Source organism: Peromyscus eremicus, chromosome 19 (genome assembly GCF_949786415.1).
Source record: "Peromyscus eremicus chromosome 19, PerEre_H2_v1, whole genome shotgun sequence".
Taxonomy (NCBI): domain Eukaryota; kingdom Metazoa; phylum Chordata; class Mammalia; order Rodentia; family Cricetidae; genus Peromyscus; species Peromyscus eremicus.
Genome location: NC_081435.1, coordinates 35,491,543 through 35,513,570, shown reverse-complemented (window position 1 = coordinate 35,513,570; position 22,028 = coordinate 35,491,543). Strand labels below are relative to the sequence as shown.

Here is a 22,028-nt window from a genome sequence, read left to right as displayed (position 1 = left end):
TTCTATACTGACCTATACCATGGGAGAATATTTTATCCAAACACTAAAACTTATCCAAACAGAAGAGGTTTGTATGTATGTATGTATGTATGTATGTATGCATGTATGTATGTATGTGTATGTGTGTGTATACGTATATGTACATATATACACAAATGACCTGACTATACATGTATGTATGTATGTATACAATAAAAATCAAAAAATGGGAGCCAGAACTTGAGAAGCTAAGACAGAAAGGCTGGTATAAGTTCAAAGCCAGTGTGAGGGACAGAATAGGACCCTGTCTCAAAACACACACATACACACACATACAGAGAGAGAGAAGAAAGTGAGAGAGTGTCTAGAGAGTGTGTGTCTAGAAAGCGTCTGTGTGTAATGTCTCCTAGTCAGGAACACTAAACGGCAAGGTGCTGATGACCTCTCCAGACTCGGTGACGATGGCGTCATAAACCCATCGCCGGTTGCATCGACACTCAGGCCCGCACTTGTTGGAGTTGCACTTGGGACAAGGGTAGAAGCAGCCCAGGCAGTTCTTCTCCAGGCAGTCACACAGGTCCATGTCGTTACAGAGTAACCTGCCGCTTTTGTCGTACTTCCTCATAACTCTGCAAAGAGAAAAAAGTGACATGCGACAGCCCTGCTGTCCTCACTGTGGTGAAGGGACTCCTGCACAGCTCCATCACGTGCATGGCCCTTTGACTCTCAGGGAACAGCATCCTGGAGATTACCAGAAACAGACCCCCCCCCCCCAACCCCCCCATACTGAACGGCAGTGATGACTTGGCCAGCCAGCCAGTATGTGCAGCCAGGCTTGTTGCTGAGAGCAACTTCAGTGTCTGTGGTGATATACTGTGTTCCCTAATAAAATCTGCCCGAAGATCAGAAGACAGAATAAGCCACTAGATTGAACATAGCAGCCAGGCAGTGGTGGCACACACCTTTAATCCTAGCACTCGGGAGGCAGAGATCTGTCTGGATCTCTGTGAGTTCAAAGCCACCCTGGACTACACGAGATTGATTCGGTCTAGGAGAGAAAACAGCCAGGCAGTGGTGGCACACACCTTTAATCCCAGTACTGGGAAGCACACAGGCTTTTAATCCCAGGAAGTGATGGCTGGGTAGAGAAAGATATGTAAGGTGTGAGGAGACAGGAACTAGAAGGCTTTTCGGATGAGGAAGCTCATTTGGCTAGAGGCCTATCAGCTGAGGCCTTTTCAGGCTGAGGAGTCCTAGAGGTAAGAGGTAGCTTATTGCTTTGTCTCTCTGATCTTTTAGCATTTACCCCAATATCTGGCTCTGGGTTTTTTACTAAGACCATTTAGGAATTTGTGTTACAGTTGTCCAGCATTTCAGGGGCATATAATCATCCATCTAAGAACAATGGAATAGCTAACCAAAGCTTCCTGATACAAAGGTTTTTTTATTTCCTTTAAAATAACATATTGATGGCATTTTTCTGTGGGGGCCTCTGTAGACACCATGGCCAGTATAGTGTTGATCTGTGTGAGGCAAGAAGAAAGTCTGATTCAATAATCTGTAGCCAGTGTTGGTTCAAACTTCTAGAGTTTGACACCAGGCAGTTTATTTTAGGCATATTTAAGGACAGTACAATTTGGAAAAAAGTTTCCTGGTGTAACATAATCCCATGTGCACAATACAGTTTAAGGCATAATTAATTACATTGGAACTCTTTTCAAAGTACATGTCACCTCTTCCATGAAGATGGGTTCTATAGATAGACTACATGTGTTATATTAAGGGCCTAGGGAGGATCTGGTATGTTCTCTGTCATAGAGATAGTGCAAAGATTACTAGGCTATAAACCACCTCACAGTCCTGTTTGTAAGGGTCTGTCTCCTCACACCTTACATATGGCCAGGCCACACCTGGCCATACAGAGAGTGCAGAGGTCTCCAGGCTATTAACCACACCCATTCTCAGCCTTCTGAGTGGAAAACAGGCATACATGCCTTCCATCAAAGAGACAATCCTGCTTTCCCTAGTGCTTATCTGTGAGCGCAAGGACTTCACGCCCTCTACATTTTTCTACTAATTTTATAATCTTTTTCTCTCTGAAAAGTACTCTAGCAAAAACTACTACATTTATTAATGACTCAAGATGAGGACTATCAGTTACTACACCATAATCATTAAAGGGAGGGAAAAAGAAGCTATTGGCAAAGGTTCCAGGTGCCTTTTCTTCTGTTTCTTTATGACTATCCCCCCCCCCCCCACTGTGGACAGAAAATGTAAATAACTGAGGTGGCACCAGTCTGCATTGTAAGGACCCGGGGAAGGCAAAATGCTCAGTGCCCGAGGGCAGCACTTCAGACCTTAGGTCCCCACACTTTCTCTGTCCACCTCTGCAGCATGCCTGCAGTGAAAGACTTTTATAGGAATTTTACCACCCACTCAAAACCAAACCACTTTCAATATATCCTTCAAAACAGATCTGCTTGAAAGCCTTGGGAGTAGCTTATATATCTTACCACCATGAGCTCCAATGGCTGGCATTTCACTCATGCGATCACAGTGGGCTGTGGAATAATCCTTCTGTACACTGTGACTATGTACTACTCTCATCAGTTGATAAAAAGCTGACAGGCTGGAAGCCAGGCAAGAAGTATAGATGGGACAGCCAGATACAGAAGACTCCGGTAAGAGGAAAAATAGAGTCAGAGGAGTCATCAGCCAGACACTGACGGAGCAGGAGATGAACGTGCCATGTTAATAAAGGTACCGCCACGTGGTAGAGCATAAATAAGGAATATGGGTTAACTTAAATTGTAAGAGCTAGTTAGTAATAAGCCTGACATACTGGCCAAGCATTTGTAATTAATGTAAGCCCCGGTGTGTTTATTTGAGAACGACTTCAAGATAGGAAAACTTTGCCTACAACAGTGGGTACCTCTGCATCCTTTGTCCCCAAGCCTAATACCTCCTCTCCTCCTGTTCAGTTGAAGTAATTCAGTGTCTTCCTTTCCCCCTTTCCTAGAAAAGTAAGAAAGGGTGAGGAACTGCCTCGTGATCACACATTAGCTGGAATGCCTTCTAATTAACATATTTTTAAAATATATTTTAATTTATCAACATTTTGTTTATGGTTTGTTTAATATGTATACATGATTTTTTAAATTATTCAATATATGGGGCTGGAGAGATAGCTCAGTGGTTAATTAAGAACATATACTGTTCTTCCACGGGACTGGAGTTCAATTCCCAGCATGCACCTAGGGTAGTTCACTACTACCTGTAACTATATATAGTGTCAGGGGATCTGATACCTCTGGGCTCTGTGGGCACCTGCACTCACACACTTAATTAAAAATAATACATATAAATCATTTGTGTGAGAGAGAGAAATTATAAAATAATTTTGTTGTAATGTCACTTTTCCTTAATGAGAATTCACTGAAATTTTATTTTAAAAGCAATTTTATAAGATCAGCATAAATCATACCATATTTTATACATAAAAATGAGAGGAAACTATAATCAGGATATATTATATGAGAAGAGAATCTATTTTCAATAAGAGGGAAAAAATGAAAAAATAATAAACACCATCATTCCTACACATCAAATTTTCAAATGTGTATGCTCAGTTTTCACTCCTTCTGTTTCATATAAACCATTTAAAAATTTATGTGGATGTGTGAGTGCCATCTGTGTAGAGATCCCCTCCCCGCAAAACCAGAAATGGGGTCAGAGTCCCTACAGCTGGATTTGCAGGCAGCTGTGAGCTGCCCAAGGTGGGTGCTAAGTACCAGCTCAGGTGCTCTGGAAGAACAGGAAGTGTTCCTCACTGCTGAGCCATCCCTCCGGTTCCCTACAGGGGAACATATTTTTTTCCCTTATCATGCTGGAGTTGGAAGCTAGGGCCTTGCGCATGCTAGGCAAGTGTTCCATCACTGAAGAGTTACAACTTCAGGTATATTCCAATGTATTAACAGTCCTTATATTTAGTGATATATTTTGAATCTATCCCTATGGTTACATTATTTTTTCTTTTAATGATACTTCATTGTTATATTTAGTCAACTTTCCTACTAAAGGTATTTTTTTAGTACAAGGCCCTTAAAAAAAAAAAAAGGTGATCTTTAATGTGAGACTTAGATTTCCGCCCACCCCCCAACCCAAACACATATACACAGTTTCCCAAAGCAACAAGCTGACTTTGAACTTGGAATCTTTCTGCCTCTGCATCCAAGTGCTGGCACTCTAGGCACAAGTCATCTTGCTCTCAACAACATTGCCTATTTCTTAAAGATGCTAACATCCAGACATATGGAGTCTTAAGTGTACTACAGAAGAGATTTTTGAACTCACAACAAGATGTAACTTTCAAGTACTTTGCTTTAAAATCAAGGAGAACACATGCAATTTTTAACCCCATAAATCAAATAGGTCATGACCTTACTTGTGCTTCCCAGAAAAATATTCGTTCATTTTCGACATCCGTGCTTTTTTTTTCTGCTGCCTTGTTTCAGGGTTAAAATCCGCCACCTGTGGTCCAGGGTTTTGAAATGCCAAGCATTTCAACTGCCGTTCTATCTGCTGCTGTGAAATGAAGAAAATATTTAAGTAGTTTCATTCATTTTTCATTCTTTCAAAAATGGACTGCCTGTAGCTCTTATCAAAAGAGCGTGGAAATGTGTTTGATTCATAAGGAAAAACCAACAGTTTAATCTGATTAAGTTTCTAGAGGCGATACATTCTCAAATTAGGCCATTCTTTCTAAATACAGGGTATAAAGTGCAGATGATGAAAATGTGGAAGGAAGCAAGAGAGAACAGTAGACTTGTTTATACCTGCAAAACACCTGCCAGCCTTTCAAACCTGATGGGGACAAACACCAGAACTGGCTTTTTCCTGGGCATAAGGACACAGCAGTCATGATCCTCCCTCAGCCATCACAGAAGAAGCTCATATACAATGTCAAAGCCGTGAGAAGCCGAGGCACAAATCCTCCTCCTTGGCCAGCTCCAGCTTCTGGAATGGGTCTCAAAACCATTGCCTGTCCTGGGCTGCACATGCCCTCAGGCTTCCACATAGACAGTGCCACTTCAACATAGACAGTGCCACTCAATCAAAGCCAGATTTGAGCAAGAAAAATCTTGCTAGGACTACTTTCTGGATGTTAGGGAAAACTTCCAAAAGTCTTTGTTGGGGAAACTTTTGTATTCAGAAATAAAACGGGGCCTGATTGTGAAGACAAGAAACAAGACCCTTCAACCAAGACATGATGACGTGAGACTGGAAAGACAGCACAGTGGTTAAGAGCGCTTGCTGCTCTTGCAGACGATGGAGTTCGACTCCCAGCACCTACATGGCGGCTCACAGTCATCTGTAACTCCAGTTCCAAGGGTCCCAAGAGCCTCCTCTGGCTTTTGCAGGCACCAGGTACACACACACACACACACACACACACACACACACACACACACACACATTCACACTCACATATTCACAAAAATAAAAAGGTGACTCTTAGTTATTGCTATCATTGCTTGTTTCTTTGAGACCAGTCCCACTCGACAGTAGGCCAGCCTAGAACTCACTATGGAACCCGGGCTGGCCTTGAACTTGTGGCAATCCTCCTGCTTCAGCCTCTCAAGGGCTGAGGTTACAAGTGTGTGTGTGTGCTCTAGCCAGTGTGAGGACATGTTCTAAGCATGTAACACATGTCACAGGAAAAGAAACATTCTTCTGAAGAAGTTCAGGAGAAAATAACCTGGGTAACCCAAAAGCACACTGGCCAAAGTCCACTGGACATGCAATTCCTAAAAAAACCAAGAGGACACTTTCAATGTAACAGATAGGCCTTTCGCAGCTTAGCTAGCTTAATAGTACTCCAGGTATCTACCTCGGATATTAGAAACATTTCCTCAAAGTGTCATCTTGATGGGGGTACACTGGTTTGTTTTACAGACATACCCTATGAAACAGCTCTACACTTGGGTGTAGCTATGCAAGCCATAAACCCAGCACTCTCTAGTCCTGCCAGAAGTTACATAGCAAGAAGCCAGGAACAAACACAGCAGATGAGCCGGCTGGCTGCTGTTCGAGTCTTGGCCCTGCCCATCGTCAACTGTGTAAACTGAACAAGTTCTTGCTTCTCTAAGCCTTAGCGGCTCGTTTTTGTAAAATAAGGCCATTACTGTCTTGTGACAAGACTTGGGTGAGGTGCTATTGTAAAATAAGGCTATTACTGTCTTGTGACAAGACTTGGGTGAGGTGATACACATAACGCATTTAGAGCTATGACAGGGTTAAGAACAAAATGCAAATGTGTTAACTAAATAAAAGACCTGACTTATAGTGGTATTTGCTCTGCCCATGACCTTGGGTTATAGGGCCCGAAGGAGGCGGTGCTTCTTGCTGTCCTACTGTCCTACGTGACCTCTTAGGAGGAAAGGGAGAGGGGTCATGAGACCCTTCTCCCTGGTTCCTGGTTCCTGCTTCCTGGCATGAGCCGACAGCCAGGTGGATTCGCTCCCGGTCAGAACAGAGGACGACTTCAGCTGTTTACTCGGTTCTGTATTCGTGAGTGTATTTCCTCAATTTATACCCTAATAAATTCCCTAATAACCCTCAAGCAGACTCCCGTGGATATCTCGCTTTACTGACTAGATTCTTTTCAAATATTCCATTGTGAGGACAAGACTTCATTACACGGATCACTAGGCTAAAAGTAAGGAACACAAAGCAAAGAGGAAATTCGCCAGACAATGTCAACTGCTGAAGAGCAAAGTTTTCTCATGAGGTGCTGACATCTGACCTGCCGTCACGGCCACAGCCATCTCAGACGCCCCACGCTAGAGGCTCAACCAACAACCCGGAATCATGAAACCTGCATGCTATACCAGTTGCTTTTGTCCAATCTGACTGCTTTTCTCTGGAAACATTGGATTTGTGGATTCTTCTTGAGTGGAGCTGTTCTTATCGGACGGTTCGCTCATTTGGGCCACTAAAAAGGCAATGGGAAAGAAATGAAACATCAGTATCATACACGTCCGTGTTTCATTTTAGGATTTTCTTTTGATCTTCCAAGCTGTCTTTACATTCAAAGCCAGACTACACGAGAAAGCCCTGTTCCTTCTCCCCGGTCCCTCTTAACCGCCTGCATCTTACTCCCCACAAACATTCTAATGATGTCTTTCCAGGTGCCCCGATGAGCCCCGATGAGAAATCGCTCGTACTTTTTACCACCCTCAGTATCGTGGATGGCTCTGGAGCAGACAACACTGAAGACCAACCCTCTTGTTTAGGAAGAATGAATTATTCATTCTTTTCCCTTCATGCTTATTCTCTTGGGGTGGGGGGTGGGAAGTAAGATATGCAAAGGCCATACATCCCTAGTAACTGTAAAGCTTATATCCATTCTCATGGCTTCTGCTAGATCCAATTGGCTTAAGGGCATGTCTGTGGGGATTATCTTGATTTTATTAATTTGAAGCCAGAAGCCATCCATTATGGGTGGCACTACTCCCTAGGCAATAGATCCTGAGCCGTGAAAGAGAAAAGAAAGCAAGATGAGAGCAAGCATGCATACAGTCACTGCTGTCTCATCTTCGACTATGTATGTAATGTGACCCTCAAGCTCCTGCCACTGCGACCTCCCTACAGTGATGAACAGACTCTATGTAACCTGGACCCATAAGCTAAAATAAAGCTTTTCTCCCCTAAACTACTTTTGTCAGATTATTTTATCACACAACAGAAAAATCCTGACCACGCCCCCGCTCAAGCTTTCTGATGTATTTCTAATGCAACTTCAGCTAAATGCTAGTCATCGATTTTTTTTATAACAATCGGTTTCTAAAATGGCTGTGATTTAATTAAAACCACTTCAGCAATGCATCAGGATGTTGTTATGTGTGCATCGTCTCTTTGCACCTATGTGGGAGACTGATCACAAACAATGCTGATCATATGTTCACGGTGCAGGGCTGGTCTGTGGCGTTCCAGAAGAAAAGGCTCTACTACAGAAGAGACTTTGACAATCTCGGTTGCTTTCTTCATCTCTCAACAGTCACCAGGCTGATCACAGGTTATTTCTTCCAAAGGAACCCCGAGTTAACTCTGTTCAGTTGGTTTGGGCCATTTGGTATTAGCTCTTCGTTGGCTATGGAAGACCTATCAGTGGGTCTTAGTTAAGGAAATGATGCTGAATTTTCTATCCAACATATATTCTTCCTTTGCATTCTTTATTGGATAATCCATCTTAAACAGAACAGGGACTACAATGTGACCAGTGGTAGTAGACATGGTGGCAATACATTACCCTTCACCAAGATGGCAGCGTGACTAACTTTTAGACAGGTTTCTTTCTGGAATTTCCTTCCATGGAGCACTTGCTTAAAAAAATGAAAACCTGGCAATTAGAAACATGTCCTTTGCCCTTCGGTATCAGTCATTTCAGAACAGAACTGTCCTTCTCAAAGACCTGGAAACCATTCATTTGAAATGTAATCATCAGGAAGTAGCATCTTCTCTTCCATTCTACATGAGCGAACAGGAGTCTAGCTTTGAACAAGGATAACTATCAAATGCAAGTGTCCCTGTCACTGAGAAAAACATCTACAAACTCAGAACTCACTCATGGTGCTTTACACACCCTACTTTCCAGCATTCCTGTGTACCCCAAGTTTCCCAGTACTTTTCTAGTAGTATATATCACTCACTAAGAACCCTTTCACCTTCTGCTTCAAGGGAGTTGAGTTCAAACTGAATTTTGTTTTGTTTTGTTTTTTTCAGTAGACTTGAATAGTCTTCCTTGTATGTTTAAAAATGGCCTCCATGTTTGTCAACAAATGAATGGGTAATGTGGTATATATACACGACGGAGTATTATCCATCCACAAAGAAGAATAAAAAAAATGTGTCATTTACAGGGGGAAATGGGTGAAATTGCAGAACATAGAAAGACAAATATCAATAGGTAAATAAAGAGAAGGAAGAAAAGCAAGAAGAATAAAAAAGAAGACATGACATGAAAGTAGATGAGAGAAGGATAAAGGAAGGGAGTCAGAGGAGAGAGAGTAGAAAAGAAAAAGGAAAAGGTAAAAGGGTTAATAGATTGATCCATTATATAAATATCTAGAGAAATCCAACAGTGAAGTCCATTCATTTTACTATTAAAATAAGATTATTTTTAATGAGGAGGAAACTTAAGAGCAGAGGATTGCACTTAGTGCAAAGCAATTAATTTCTTTGACACTCACATGCAAATTCAGATTTGTTCAAACAGAATGGCAGATTATTTTCCAACATGTGTGAAGACAAAAATCATGTGAAGCTATTTTAAAATCATAGAGTCCCTGCTGAGTCCAAGATCACCCAGAGTTATACAAAGAGTCTTCCTAAGTGTATAATTATAAACTCTCTATTACAATCCCATTTTAGGGCATTATGGAAAATATCAGAAGAAAATGAGATATGTTTCCCTACCCAGTCTGGTCATCTCACCTTAGAACTGATACCCCTACTCTCTTTTCACTCCTGTTCATCGGACACACTCTAAGTATGTTTATGTCCCTAAATAAGAAGTGTTTATCTTATTTCTGCTGAAAGATCTTAGTGATTCCTCTCTGCTTCTATCCTATGTCCCTGGCATATCAGTGAAGGCCCCTCACTGCTGTCTCTAACAAGACGCCTAGACTCAGCACCCAGCACCTCAGCCAACACTCACCTTCACTGCCTCGGCCGACTGTTCTCCTGTCTCTCCCTTAACTAAAGCCTTTCATTTTGAGCCCTGGGTCCTCTCCAATCCAACATGCCATCCTGATTCACTAAGATTCCTTTCTCCCTGGGCCTCCATTTGTGGGTGGTTGTTTTCACTCTTTGCTCTTACTCTTGGGGGGGGGGCTGCCACCCAGCTCCCAAATCATATATGGACTCTTATTCTTACTTATATATAAATGCCTGGCCTTAGCTTGGCTAATTTCTATCCAGTTTTTCTTAACTTATCCCATCTACCTTTTGCCTCTGGGCTTTTACACATTTCTCTATTCTTATATATCTTTTCTTTCCTTCTTATTCCATGTCTGGCTATGTGGCTGGGTGGCCGGACCCTTCTTTTCTTGCTCCTTGCTTCTTTCTTTCCAGATTTCTCCTCCTATTTATTCTCTCTGTCTGCCAGCCCTGCCTCTCTTGCCTAGCTATTGGCCATTCAGCTCTTTATTAGACCAATCAGATGTTTTAGATGGGCAAAGTAACAAAGCTTCAAAGAGTTAAAAAAATGCAACATAAAAGAATGCAATACATCTTGCATGATTAAACAAATGTTCCACGGCATAACCAAATATAACACATCTTAAATTAATATTCCATAATATTGCTTAGGAGCTACTTAAAAAGGATGTCCAAAAGAAACTCCAAACCCTTTATTTTCTTTACATAATAAATATTCTTCCTCAAAGAAAAGATTTTTAAAAGATGTTTCCATAGGCAAGAGCTTTTCCTGAAACACTATGGAATTTAAAGTGCACAGAGCTAATTGATTTCTTATGAAACTCCTTCACTCAAAGCACTTTTGCTGAAGTCACTCATGAAATTTGGGTTCCCATGAATACTCTAGGGCACAAAGTTGCTCTTTTGAGGTCTTATTTTCATTTTGTTGCTGTGATAAAATACTCTGACAAAAGCAACTTATGGGAGAAGGGGTTTATTTTTAGCACACAGGTCCAGGTTAGATACTGCCTATTAATGCTGGGAAATCAGTTACAGGAGCTTGAGACACTGTATCCATAATAAAAGACAATGAAACAGGAAAGAAGTATGCAAGAGTCTGCCCTCATCTTTCTCTCCTCTTTTACAGTTCAGAATCCCTTCCCTAGGGAATGGTGTCACCCGTAATGGGCAGCCCTCTCACTTCAACTAACACAATCAAGGTAATCCTCCACAAAGCATGCTCACAGGCCAACTTGATCTAAACAGCTTCTCACTGAGATTCTCTCCCTGGGTGATTCCAGAGTGTGTCAAGTTAAACTGATTAAATTAAAACTAATCATTATGTGTGCCAGATAAATAAAAATGGAATTATAATACAATTCCACCAGGCACTAAATTGTAATTGGCTATCATTATCAGCCCAAAACATTTGTCCCAGGAAAGTACTAAAATAGTTAGAACTAACTCTTTTTCCCTTGGATGACGTTCCTAAGGTAGAAGTTTCTAACCAGACAGTAAGGAGGCCTTTGAATATAAATAAGTAAACTGTACATAATTATGTCCACTAACTTCTAACTGAAGTTCTGTCTGCCGATGAAATTTCTGACATACACACAAAATATTAGGAGCCTCTTACAGTTCAGAGAGATACGGCCCACTATGGCCGGGAAGTAAGTCCTTAGGAATGGGAGACAGCTGCTCACGTGTATCTACGATCAGGAAGCACAGAAAGTAAACAGGAAGTGGGGTTAGGCTATAAAACCTCAAGGCCCGCCCCCACTGACTCACTTCCTCCAGTGAGGCCCCATCGACTAAAGATTCCGCAACCCTTCCAACAGCCCCATCATCTGGGGGCCTACACGTTCAAACACATGAGCCTCGTGGGGCGGGGGAGAGGTTAACGTCAAACCACCTGGAATTAATTTTAGGAAAGCTGATTGTGTCTTGTATAGGAACGAAGGAGTATTGTTTAGCTCTGTCGCAAAGGCATATCTATCTGCACGTCACCAAAGCAGGAAAAATGTTTGGCTTAAACGTTAGCCCCAGAATTGGCCTCTGTTTTCAAAACTCAGTATCAGATAAAGCCATGTACTCAGAGACACTATCTGTAAGAGTTCCCTGCAAGCTCTTTAGAGGTAAGAACTGTGCACACATGCATACAAAAAAGGGGAACTATTTCTTCATCTCATTCTGCCATTAGCCTCGGTTTCTGTCCTTGCTAAAAATACTACGCCACTGCGGTAATTGACGGGTGTCTGATTCCACAAAGGGCATTTTTGGAGAAGGCGGTGCCCGTGGTCAATTAACTGACTCCCTTGCCGATGTCTCCCAACTGAGTGAGTTCTTTTCAAAGCCACAAAACTGCTTATTAATCCCCTTTAAAAAAATAGCAAAAAGCATCTATTGTCATGTGTTCATAAGAATTAAAAGTATTGAGCTGCATTTGGCGTCTTATCTCCGTAATCCCAGGATTTAAGAGGCTAAAGGAGGAAGCCTGTCTTGAGTTTAAAGCCAGCCAGAACTCCGCAGTACAGTTAGCTCCTGGCAGGCCTGGGTTACAGTGTGAAATGCTCTCAAAAGAAAAAGAAAAAAAAAAAAGAAAAAAGAAAACAAACAAAGCTAAAAGTAACCTTTTGAGCCTGTGGTTAAATAAACAATTCTAGTTCTTTAGAAACAGCTGTACCTACAGATAACTAGAGATAGTTTTGGAGCTATTGTCTATACCAAACACACATACACAGACAGTTGGGGGGAAAGGAAGGAGGGGAAAGAAGAGAGAGAGGCAGGGGAGTTCTTTGGCTCCATATAAAAACACACCTAGTTATTTGAAATTATTTGAAAGTGTACTTATCAGAGACTCTGGCAGTCAAAGAGTAGAATGTTTCCATGTACTTAGTGTGTTTGCAATCTTGCATCTGTTCAAAACTACCCCCCACCATCATCACCAAAATGTTGGTCCAGATCAGTGAGTGACAGGTCACTGGCTGCAAGGACCCTATTCACGAAGTGGACCTCTTGGATTCTGCACCCAGTGCAAAATTCAATGCAGTGTTAAGGATTATGAAAGACAGAGATGTGTTTGCCATGCCCCACAGATAGGAGAGGAAGACTCTGAGGAGAGAGAGGACAGGACCGTTTACAGCATCATCCCCATTTAATAACCCACAGAACCACTCATCTCAGTGCTCAAGCCTGGAGGGTCTTCCTCCCAGCTCCCAACAGCCCTGCAATATTTATTAGATTTCACTTCGTTTGGTCCTCCACTGCAGTAAAGGAACTCGGATTGTCTTCCACTCTCAACACATAAAGTGGGCAGTGTGAACTCAGAGTGAGCACTCTGTGCCCGGCGTGTGCCCTCTCTCTCTGCCTGATCTGCATTGTTAGTGAAGTCCTGTTCAAAGGACCTGCCAGGTTTATTGCTCCCTGCCTCTTCACGGAGGTTGCCTAACCAAGCCAAAGTAGTAGTTGGTAAATGGAAGCACACATACCTTTCAGGAGGCTAAAGAGAAGGAAGGAACACAGGAAAGAAAGAGAAACTGTTTTGTCTTGCTTCCTTTGTTTTGCTAGGAAACCATAGAACTCTCAGGGGAAAGATCATGAAGTCTCCCAAGTGTCTCTACAATTTAATGCTTGTGTAATCGTGGCTGGGGGCGGGGGAGGGGGGAGGGGGAACACGGGGACAGAGATGTGTCAACTCTCACATTGCAAGTCCGTTCTAAAGCCCTCTGAGGTCAAAAAGTCATAACACATCTCTCCCATCTTCCATTCAAAATAAGCAACTGCTCAGAAACCAAGTCTTGGCTCTCTAGCCCCCATCTTGCACCTCACCTTCAAGGCTTTCACATTCACGTCTAATTCCTTTTTGTCTGTTTTATACTCCAGTGTAAATACTTTAGTATGGACATATTTCTAATGAAAAATCATGAAAGAAAAAAAAACAAGTGTCTCTAGCGAAAACGAACCCATGTTTATAACTGTGTCTAAGAAATGCGTTAATCCCTAAATTACCACCCTCTAAAGATCATCTTCTGCCAACAGGCCTCCAGTATTGTATTGTGAGTCATTAAAATCACTTCCCTGGCAGCTTAAACCTAGCCCTGTTCATTTATGAATTATAGGGTAAAAAACACTATCTCATTCCTAATTACTTTTACAGCAAGGAAAGAAAGAAATTATTGGCTAAATGAGCTTGCATCATCTGACAACAGAGCAGAACCTTCAGCTGGTCCCAAAATGAGCTCTAGTTGACTTGTGCTTAATATTAAGACGGACGGTGCTGTACTCCCAAGGAATGTGTGCCTAATCAAATGTGTGTTCTACTTGGCAAGTTATGGATTGATGAACCTCAGAGCAGGTGAAAGCCTTGCCAGATTGTTCCAGAATCAGTTACACTCTACAAAAAAACAAACTTTGGCCAAGTGTGGCTTTCTTCTTTTTTTAATTCTTTTTTTTTTCAATTAAGAATTTTTTTTATTCATTTTACATGCCAACCACAGATCCCCTCTCATTTCTCCTCCCACTCCCTCCCCAGCCTTCCCCCACAACCCACCCATCCTCTCCTCTGAAAAGGTAAGGCCTCCCATGGGGAGTCAGCAAAAACAGGTACATTCAGTTGAGGCAGGTCCAAGCTCCTCCTGCTGCATGAAGGCTGTGTAAGGTATCCCACCATAAATAGTGGGCTCTAAAAAGCCAGTTCATGCACCAGGACTAGATCCTGATCCCACTGCCAGGGGGCCCTCAAACAGACCCAGCTACACAACTGTCTCCCATATGCAGAGGGCCTAGTCCAGTTCCATGGAGGCTTCACAGCTGTTGGTCTAAAGTTCATAAGTTCCCACCAACTTGGTTCAATTGTCTCTGTAGATTTCCCCATCATGATCTTGATGCCCCTTGCTCATAGAATCCTTCTTCCCTCTCTTCAACTGAACTCCTGGAGCTTGGCCTGGTGCTTGGCTGTGGATCTCTGCATCTGCTTCCATCAGTTACTGGATGAAGGCTCTATGATGACAGTTAGGGTATTCACCAATCTGATTACTGGAGTAGGCCAGTTCAGGCACCCTCTCCACTATTGCTAGTAGTCTAAGGTAGGGTCATCCCTGTGGATTCCTTGGAAATTTCCTAGTACCAGGTTTCTCCCTATCCCCATAAAGTCCTCCTCTATCAAGATATCTCTTTCATTGCTCTCTCACTATGTCTCTGTTCCAGCTCAACCATCTCGTTCCCTTATGTTTTCACCCCCCACCTCCTACCCTCCATTAGCCTCTCTCATCCTCAGTTTACTCGTGGAAATCTCATCTTTTTTTGCTTCCCAGGGTGATCCATAACAGGATCTTCCTTGTTAGCTAGCTTCTCTGGAGCTGTGGGTTGTAGTCTGGTTACCCTTTGATTTACATCTAGTATATCCACTTATGAGTGAGTACATGCCATGTTTGTCCTTCTGAGTCTGGGTTGTCTCATCCAAGATGGTGTTTTCTAGTTCCATCCATTTGCCTGCAAATTTCATGATGTCATTGTTTTTTTTTACTGCTGAGTGGTATTCCATTGTGTATATATACCACATTTTCTTAATCCATTCTTCAGTTGAGAGGCATCTAGGTTGTTTCCAGGTTTTAGCTATTATGAATAATGCTGCTATAAACATAGTTGAGCATATGTCCTTGTGGTATGATTGATCATTTCCTGGGTACATGCCCAAGAATGGTATCATTGGGTCTTGAGGTAGATTGATTACCTATTTTCTGAGACACCGCCATACTGATTTCCAAAGTGGCTGTATAAGTTTGCACTCCCACCAACAGTGTAGGAGTGTTCCCCTTGCTCCACATTTCCTCCAACATAAGCTGTCTTCAGTGTTTTTTATCTCATTGGCTTTCTTCTTATGCAGTCAGCAGAAGGTGCACTTTGCTGCTCTGACCATACAAGATGCAACAAAAACACCAAGGAAAATCAAATGTGATTGGCCAAGTTCAAAAGCAGTAAGTACTTCAAACTAGGCAGAGGGAAATCTACTAGAGGGAAAGAATGCTAGCCAACCAAGAAAATTGCTAAACACAGAGTTTTATTAAAAGGTTAAGGTCCCCCCAAACTGATGATGCACAGAAAGTCATTAGGGTATACAAAATAATTATACTGTATTATTTCTAATTTTTTTAAAGCATACTCTAACACAAATTTTAAACTGTCAATATTTCTTGATTAGTTGTGTATCTTGTTGCTATGACAAAATTCCTGGTGTTCTAGTTACTTCTCTGATGCTATAATAAAACACACTGACCACAAGCAACTTGGAGGAAGGAAGGATTTACTTGGATTGCACTTCCAGGCCACAGATCCTCATTGAGGAAACTCAGAGCAGGAACTTGAAGTGGAAACCGTGGGGAACTCTGTTTGCTGGCTTACTCCGTGACTTGCTCACAGGCCCAAGCTTTGCTATCATTCTTATATAGCTCAGGACCAGCTGTCCCGAAAATAATGGCACTACACACAGTGGGCTGTGCCCTCCTCCATCAATTACGACAATCAAGACAATCACTCACAGACATGTCCACAGCCCAACCCAATAAAAACAATTACTCAATTGAACCCTTTTTCAGGTGATTGGGGGCTATGGGATAGTGATAGTTAAGGCTAACTAGGGCCCCTGGCAAAAGCAACTGAAGGGAGAATTCATTTTGCATTATCATTTGAGGAGATCGATTCCATCATGGCAGAGAAAACAGGGCCATAGGATTGGGAGGTTGCTGGCCATATTGCACACACTGGCTGGAAACAGAAAGTAAGTAGGATGTGAGGGAAGCCCACAGAACCTCAAGGATCAACCCCAGTGACTGACTTCCTCCGGGGAATCTCCACAACCTTCCCAAACAGCACCAGCAACTAGGGAAACCGTGTTCAAATGCATTTGCCCATGGAGGACATTTCACGTTGAAATCACTTAATAACTTCCAAAAACCTTCCCAGCATTTCTCATAAAGATTTCAATCTAGTTTTAAGAGATGGAATGGTATTTTTTTTTCAGCACATCATTAATTTTGTGAGTCTAGAATTCATTGTCCTTCCATATAACTTTAACAAGTAGATTTATTTCTTTTCAGGTTTCCTTGGCTACATTAGTCAGTAGAATGTAATACAAAATTGATTGCCTTTTCAAATGAATGATTCACCTTTTAAAACTCTCTTCAGTTTTCTTATTAATTCCCAGACAGCAAAAACCTTAATGTTTATGAATTATATTAATTTATTAGATCAAGTTATAACTATGTATATTAATTTGTAACATGTACTGTACTTTAAAAACTCAAACCTGTTGCCTAAAGTTGCAAAACACTGGAATACACACATAGGATGGTTAATAAACTATGGTACACACATATACGTAGTATGATAAACATAGAATCATATGAAAAAAGAATACAGAAGATATCATGAAGTGACATTGGGTGACATAACTCAGCTGGTAAAACACATGCTATATAATAAGGACTCAAATGCACACACCCACACAAACACATACACCACATACCTACACACCTACTCAGAAATAAATGTATATATATGTGCACATAGTAAATTTAAAAAGTAACATATGAGGTATATTAACTGTACTAATAATCTTCAACTTATAATAAACTTCCCAATCAATGCATGTGAAGTTTAAGATATTTTAAGTCCAGAATGCATGTTAGGCCACAGGTGTAGCTCAGTGGTAGAATACTTGCCTAGCATGCACAGGTCCTTATGTTTAGCCACTAGGAGTATCACCAAAAAAGAAAGAAAAGAAAAAAGACAAGACACATGTAAACCACTGAATGTCATGTCTAAGAGGATATTGTAGACTGTCAAGTTTTCCTTATTTGTGACCATGTGGCTGGCTAGGAATTGTAGCTGCATGCTGCTACTCACTGTCAAGAGGAAATGTCATACTAAGTGTCATTAATTTTGGAAAATATCAAAATACAATTTTTAAAGTTGTTTCCTACTGGATGTGTATATAAAAACATTAGAAATAGCAGGACATGGTGGTGCAGGAGGATCTCTGTGAGTGTGAGGCCAGTCTGGTTTACACGGCAAGCTCCAGGACAGCCAGGACTACATAGAGACCCTGTCTTAAAAAAATCTAAACACGAGCGCCGGGAGATCCCGTGTCTGTGTCTTGCTTCAACGGTGTTTGGACGGAGCAGACCCGGGGGCCTCCCTTTGTTAGCGTCCAGCCGCCTCCCAGTGTCTCCAGTCGCAGCCTCTGGGACCATCTCCTAGCCGCCTTCGGCTCCCAGGACCAGCCAGCACCGTCTCTCCGTGGTTAGCTCCATACTGCGAATCAGCCATGAGCTCCCAGGTCCGTCAGAATTATCCCACCGAAGTGGAGGCTGCAGTGAACTGCCTGGTCAATTTGCACCTGCGGGCCTCCAACACCTACCTCTCTTTGGGCTACTATTTTGACCTGGATGACGTGGCTCTGGAGGGTGTCAGCCACTTCTTCCGCGAATTGGCCGAGGAGAAGCGCGAGGGCGCCCAGCGGCTGCTCAAGATGCAGAACTAACGCTGCACACTATTCCAGGATGTGCAGAAGCGGTCTCAAGATGAGTGGGGTAAATCCCAGGAGGCCATGGAAGCTGCCTTGGTCCTGGGGAAGAGCCTGAACCAGGCCCTCTTGGATCTTCATGCCCTGGCTTTCTGCTTGCACAGATCCTCACCTCTGTGACTTCCTGGAAAACCACTTCCTGGATGAGGAGGTGAAGCTCATCAAGAAGATGGGCCACCACCTGACCAACCTCCGCAGGGTGACTGGGCCGCAGCCAGCACAGACCGGTGTACCCTGGCCATCTCTGAGCGAGTACCTCTTCGAGAGGCTCACTCTCAAGCATGACCAGGAGGCGTCACCTTCCAAGGGGCTCCCTCCTCTGCTCTGCACCAGCCAGCCTCAGGACCTTCACCCGAACCTCTAGGCAGCTTTGTTAACCGCTCTGGAGCCCCTCTCAAGTCTCGGGACCAAGTGAAAATAAAGCATTTTGAAATAGCCAAAAAAAAAAAAAAAAAAAAAAAAAAAAAAAAAAAAAAATCTAAACACAAAAAATAAAAACATTAGAAATAGCATTTAAAACCTTTAAAAAATAAGCCAAAGAATCCTAAGTTAAATAATTGTAAGTCACAATATTGTGTATATTATCCTCATGTGAGACAAAGGGAATATAAGAGTATTCCTATATACTCCATAGGATATTTTTTGTGATTGTAATTAAAAATCCACTCACTTTGAAAGCCATGAACTGTCACTGTTTGTTTTCTCTCTTTTGCTCTTTGTTCTTTTGGGGGTCCTGCCACCCAGCTCCCAAATAAATCACACACGGAGGCGTATTCTTAATTATAAATATCCGGTCTTAGCTTGGCTTGTTTCTTGCCAGCTTTTCTTAACTTTAAATGATCCCATCTACCTTTTGCCTCAGGGCTTTTTCCTTTTCTTACTTCTGTATATCTTACTTTCACTCTTACTCCATGGCTGGCTGTGTGGCTGGGTGGCTGGCCCCTAGCGTCCTCCTCTCCTTGTTCTCTTACTCTTCTTTTCCTCCTAGATTTCTCCTTCTGTTTATTCTCTCCGCCTGTCCTTTCTCCTGCTTCACTATTGGCCGTTCAGCGCTTTATTAGGACATCAGGTGTTTTAGACAGGCACAGTAACACAGCTTCACGGAGTTAAACAAATGCAACATAAAAGAATACAACACATCTTTGCATCATTAAACAAATGTTCCACAGCATAAACAAATGTAGCACATCTTAAAATGATACTCTACAACATTGAACATCCAAGGGACCACAGCAACACACTCTACTTTTATCTTCCTAAGTGTTCTAACGTCTCCCTCAGCAGCTACTGAATAAGCCAACCTTCTCTTGGAAAGATCCCCACGAGAATCATCATTGTTGCCTGGGGTTCCATTACTTCAGGCTTGCCGCAGCTGTTGTTTGACTAAGGTACTGTGAAACCGTAAACTAGAAAAGATGCGCTTTCTGGCGGCAACCACTATGAAGGTCTGTAAGTACATGGGGCTGAGCCAAGACCAGTAGTGTCGGGTTGTTGGAGACCATCAAGAATATTAGTAATTGCTGCTCTTCGAAGCCTTCGCTTGGCAAGAGGTAAAAGACAAGCCACGATTCCTTTGCTCTCGGAGCCCCCAGGTCTGCTTCCAGGAGTGATGGTATCAAATGAGCACAGGACGCCGCCCATCGCAAATGTTCGAAGCACCGTTGGGCCAGAAGCAAGAGTAAAGGGACCGTGAGCAGCCCGCAGGAGAAGAGAAACAAACAAACAAACAAAAGCTCCCCAAAGTACATCTGAAAGCTCTTCTAAATCTAACAGGCTAACTCCAGGAATAGATGAAGTAGAAAAGGCGTTGACTACTGGGTGAAGGGCTTGCTCCAACCATAACCAAATGTAAGGAGAAGTCTATGTGTTGCAGAGGGCTCAACATGGGCTGAAACTCAAAGTGAACTGGGGTAGCCTTTGTGTAAGGATGTAGACTCCAGGAAGTGGCATTCCCAATGATGGGAAGAGGGAGGCCAGCCACCAGGCAGACGGAATAAGACAACCAAGAGGGAACAAGCAGAAGTGTGTAAGTTCAGGACCTCCAGCAGATCCCTCCTGGGAACTCCTCACATGGTTTTAATAGTTTCCAACCTGAACAGACTACTGTAAGTGAATATGACAGGCAAGCTAATAGTTTTTTAAAATGGAAATTTTTACTGTACTACTATTTTATTTACTATTAGAGCAAATACTCTACTAGAAATGTAATTATTATGCTAGTTACTAATTGATTTACCAATATCATGGCACCCTTATTATTACATGAACTATTTCCCATTTCTAGAACACAGTTGTATTTGCTATAACCCCAATTTATTCCTTTTATTCTCTCTTTAACAAATACCTTTTGTTGGTTGTTCAGTGAAAACTATAGCTACCTGGTACATTTTTAAAAGCCTTGTTTTCATATCTATATCTATGTGTGCGTGCGTGCGTGTGTGTGTGTGTGTGTGTGTGTGTGTGTGTGTGTGTATGTGTGTGTGTGTGTGTGTGTGTGTGTATATATATATATATATATTGATTTGTGTATGATTGTTTTGCCTGCATGGATATCTATGCACTATGTGAATGTCTGGTGCCTGCAGAAGCCAGAAGAGGGCATCTGGTTCCCTGGAATCAGAGTTATAGATGGTTGTGAATCATTATGTGTGTGCTGAGGATTGAACTCAGGCCCTCTGCAAGAGTAACAAATGCTTTTAACTGCTGAGCCATCTCTCCAGCCCCCTAACAAAAGCTTTAAAGCAGACACCTTTTTTGAACCAGCAATTCCTCCTTAGCAAATTTATTGTAAAGATGAAGATCTTTGCAAAACTTTAACTACAACATGAAGTTCTGTGTTGATGATAAATTGTAGAACTACTAAATCAAGAAAGTAAAAGACAATGACTTTGTCAAGAAAATATGTGACATTATAAATGGCTGTGATGGTTGGAATAGGAATGGCCCCATAGGCTCAGATGTCTGAATAATTAGTCATCAGCAAGTGCCACTACTTGGGAGGGATTAGGAGGTGTGGCCTTGTTGGATGAAGTGTGTCACTGAGGGTGGGCTTTGGGTTTTTTTTTTAATGCCCAAACAAGGCCCAGAGTCACTCTCTCTTCCTGCTGCCTGCTGATCCAAATGTAGAACTCCCAACTGCTTTTCCAGCACCCTGTCTGCCTGCATGCCACATGCTCCCCATGAGGTTGAGAATGGACTAAACCTCTAAACTGTAAACAAACCCCATTTCAATGCTTTCTTTTATAAGAGTTGTCATGGTCATGGTGTCGCTTCACAGCAACAGAACACAACTAAGACAATAACTAAAATGTTACTGGGAGTTTGTATATACTTATAGGTAAAAGTGCTACACTTTATTGATAAGAAAGAAGATTTAAGAATGTAGAAGGTTATAAATGTTTTCTTTGTGTCCCAGTTTGGTAACTTTTTTTTCTAGGAATTTAATCACACCTTCCAATTTTCTAACTTATTGTCACTTATTTGCCCATAATTTCATTGTGCTGTCATTTACATCCTCAGTATCTAGCTCTTTTCCACCCCTCATACCATTTACCTTCTCTCAGACATTTCCCATTCTAAAAAGAAAGAACTTCTTGGCCTTCATCTTTTTTATATTTCTATGTTCCACATCTTCTATAAACATTCAGAACATTTTTATATTCTGCTATATTTTTTGATGCTCTGCTCTCTTAAGATATATGCTTAGTTCCTTGGTTCTTGTCCTCTTCTCCCTTGTAAGAAATTACAAAAATAATCATTGCTAGGCCTT

General features: G+C 42.0%; 1 protein-coding gene and 1 pseudogene across 3 annotated transcripts; one reads left to right on the top strand and one right to left on the bottom strand.

Moving 5' to 3' along the window:
* Positions 1-218: 218 nt before the first annotated feature.
* Arl14epl (ADP ribosylation factor like GTPase 14 effector protein like) lies at positions 219-7,096 on the bottom strand. Of its 3 annotated transcripts, none has more exons than XM_059246090.1 (3): positions 6,870-7,090; positions 4,424-4,560; positions 219-608 (listed from the first exon to the last, which is right to left on the bottom strand). In XM_059246090.1, the coding sequence occupies exons 1-3, from the start codon at positions 7,011-7,013 to the stop codon at positions 386-388; spliced, it is 504 nt and encodes a 167-aa protein (XP_059102073.1). In that variant the 5' UTR covers positions 7,014-7,090; the 3' UTR covers positions 219-385. The 3 variants fall into 3 exon arrangements, with proteins under 3 accessions (XP_059102073.1, XP_059102072.1, XP_059102074.1); XM_059246089.1 differs by having other exon boundaries at positions 4,424-4,563; positions 6,870-7,073; XM_059246091.1 differs by lacking the exon at positions 219-608 and adding an exon at positions 2,256-2,994 and having other exon boundaries at positions 4,424-4,563; positions 6,870-7,096.
* Positions 7,097-18,001: 10,905 nt separating this feature from the next.
* LOC131895974 (ferritin light chain 1-like) lies at positions 18,002-18,677 on the top strand (annotated as a pseudogene).
* Positions 18,678-22,028: the final 3,351 nt, after the last annotated feature.

Coding starts and splice junctions, on each gene's coding strand:
- Arl14epl (XM_059246089.1), bottom strand. CDS start 7,013: ATGATACTGATGTTTCATTTCTTTCCCATTGCCTTTTTAGTGGCCCAA. Junction 4,564..6,869: donor AGATTGGACAAAAGCAACTG/GTATAGCATGCA, acceptor TTCATTTCACAG/CAGCAGATAGAACGGCAGTT. Junction 609..4,423: donor TATTTTTCTGGGAAGCACAA/GTAAGGTCATGA, acceptor TTCTCTTTGCAG/AGTTATGAGGAAGTACGACA.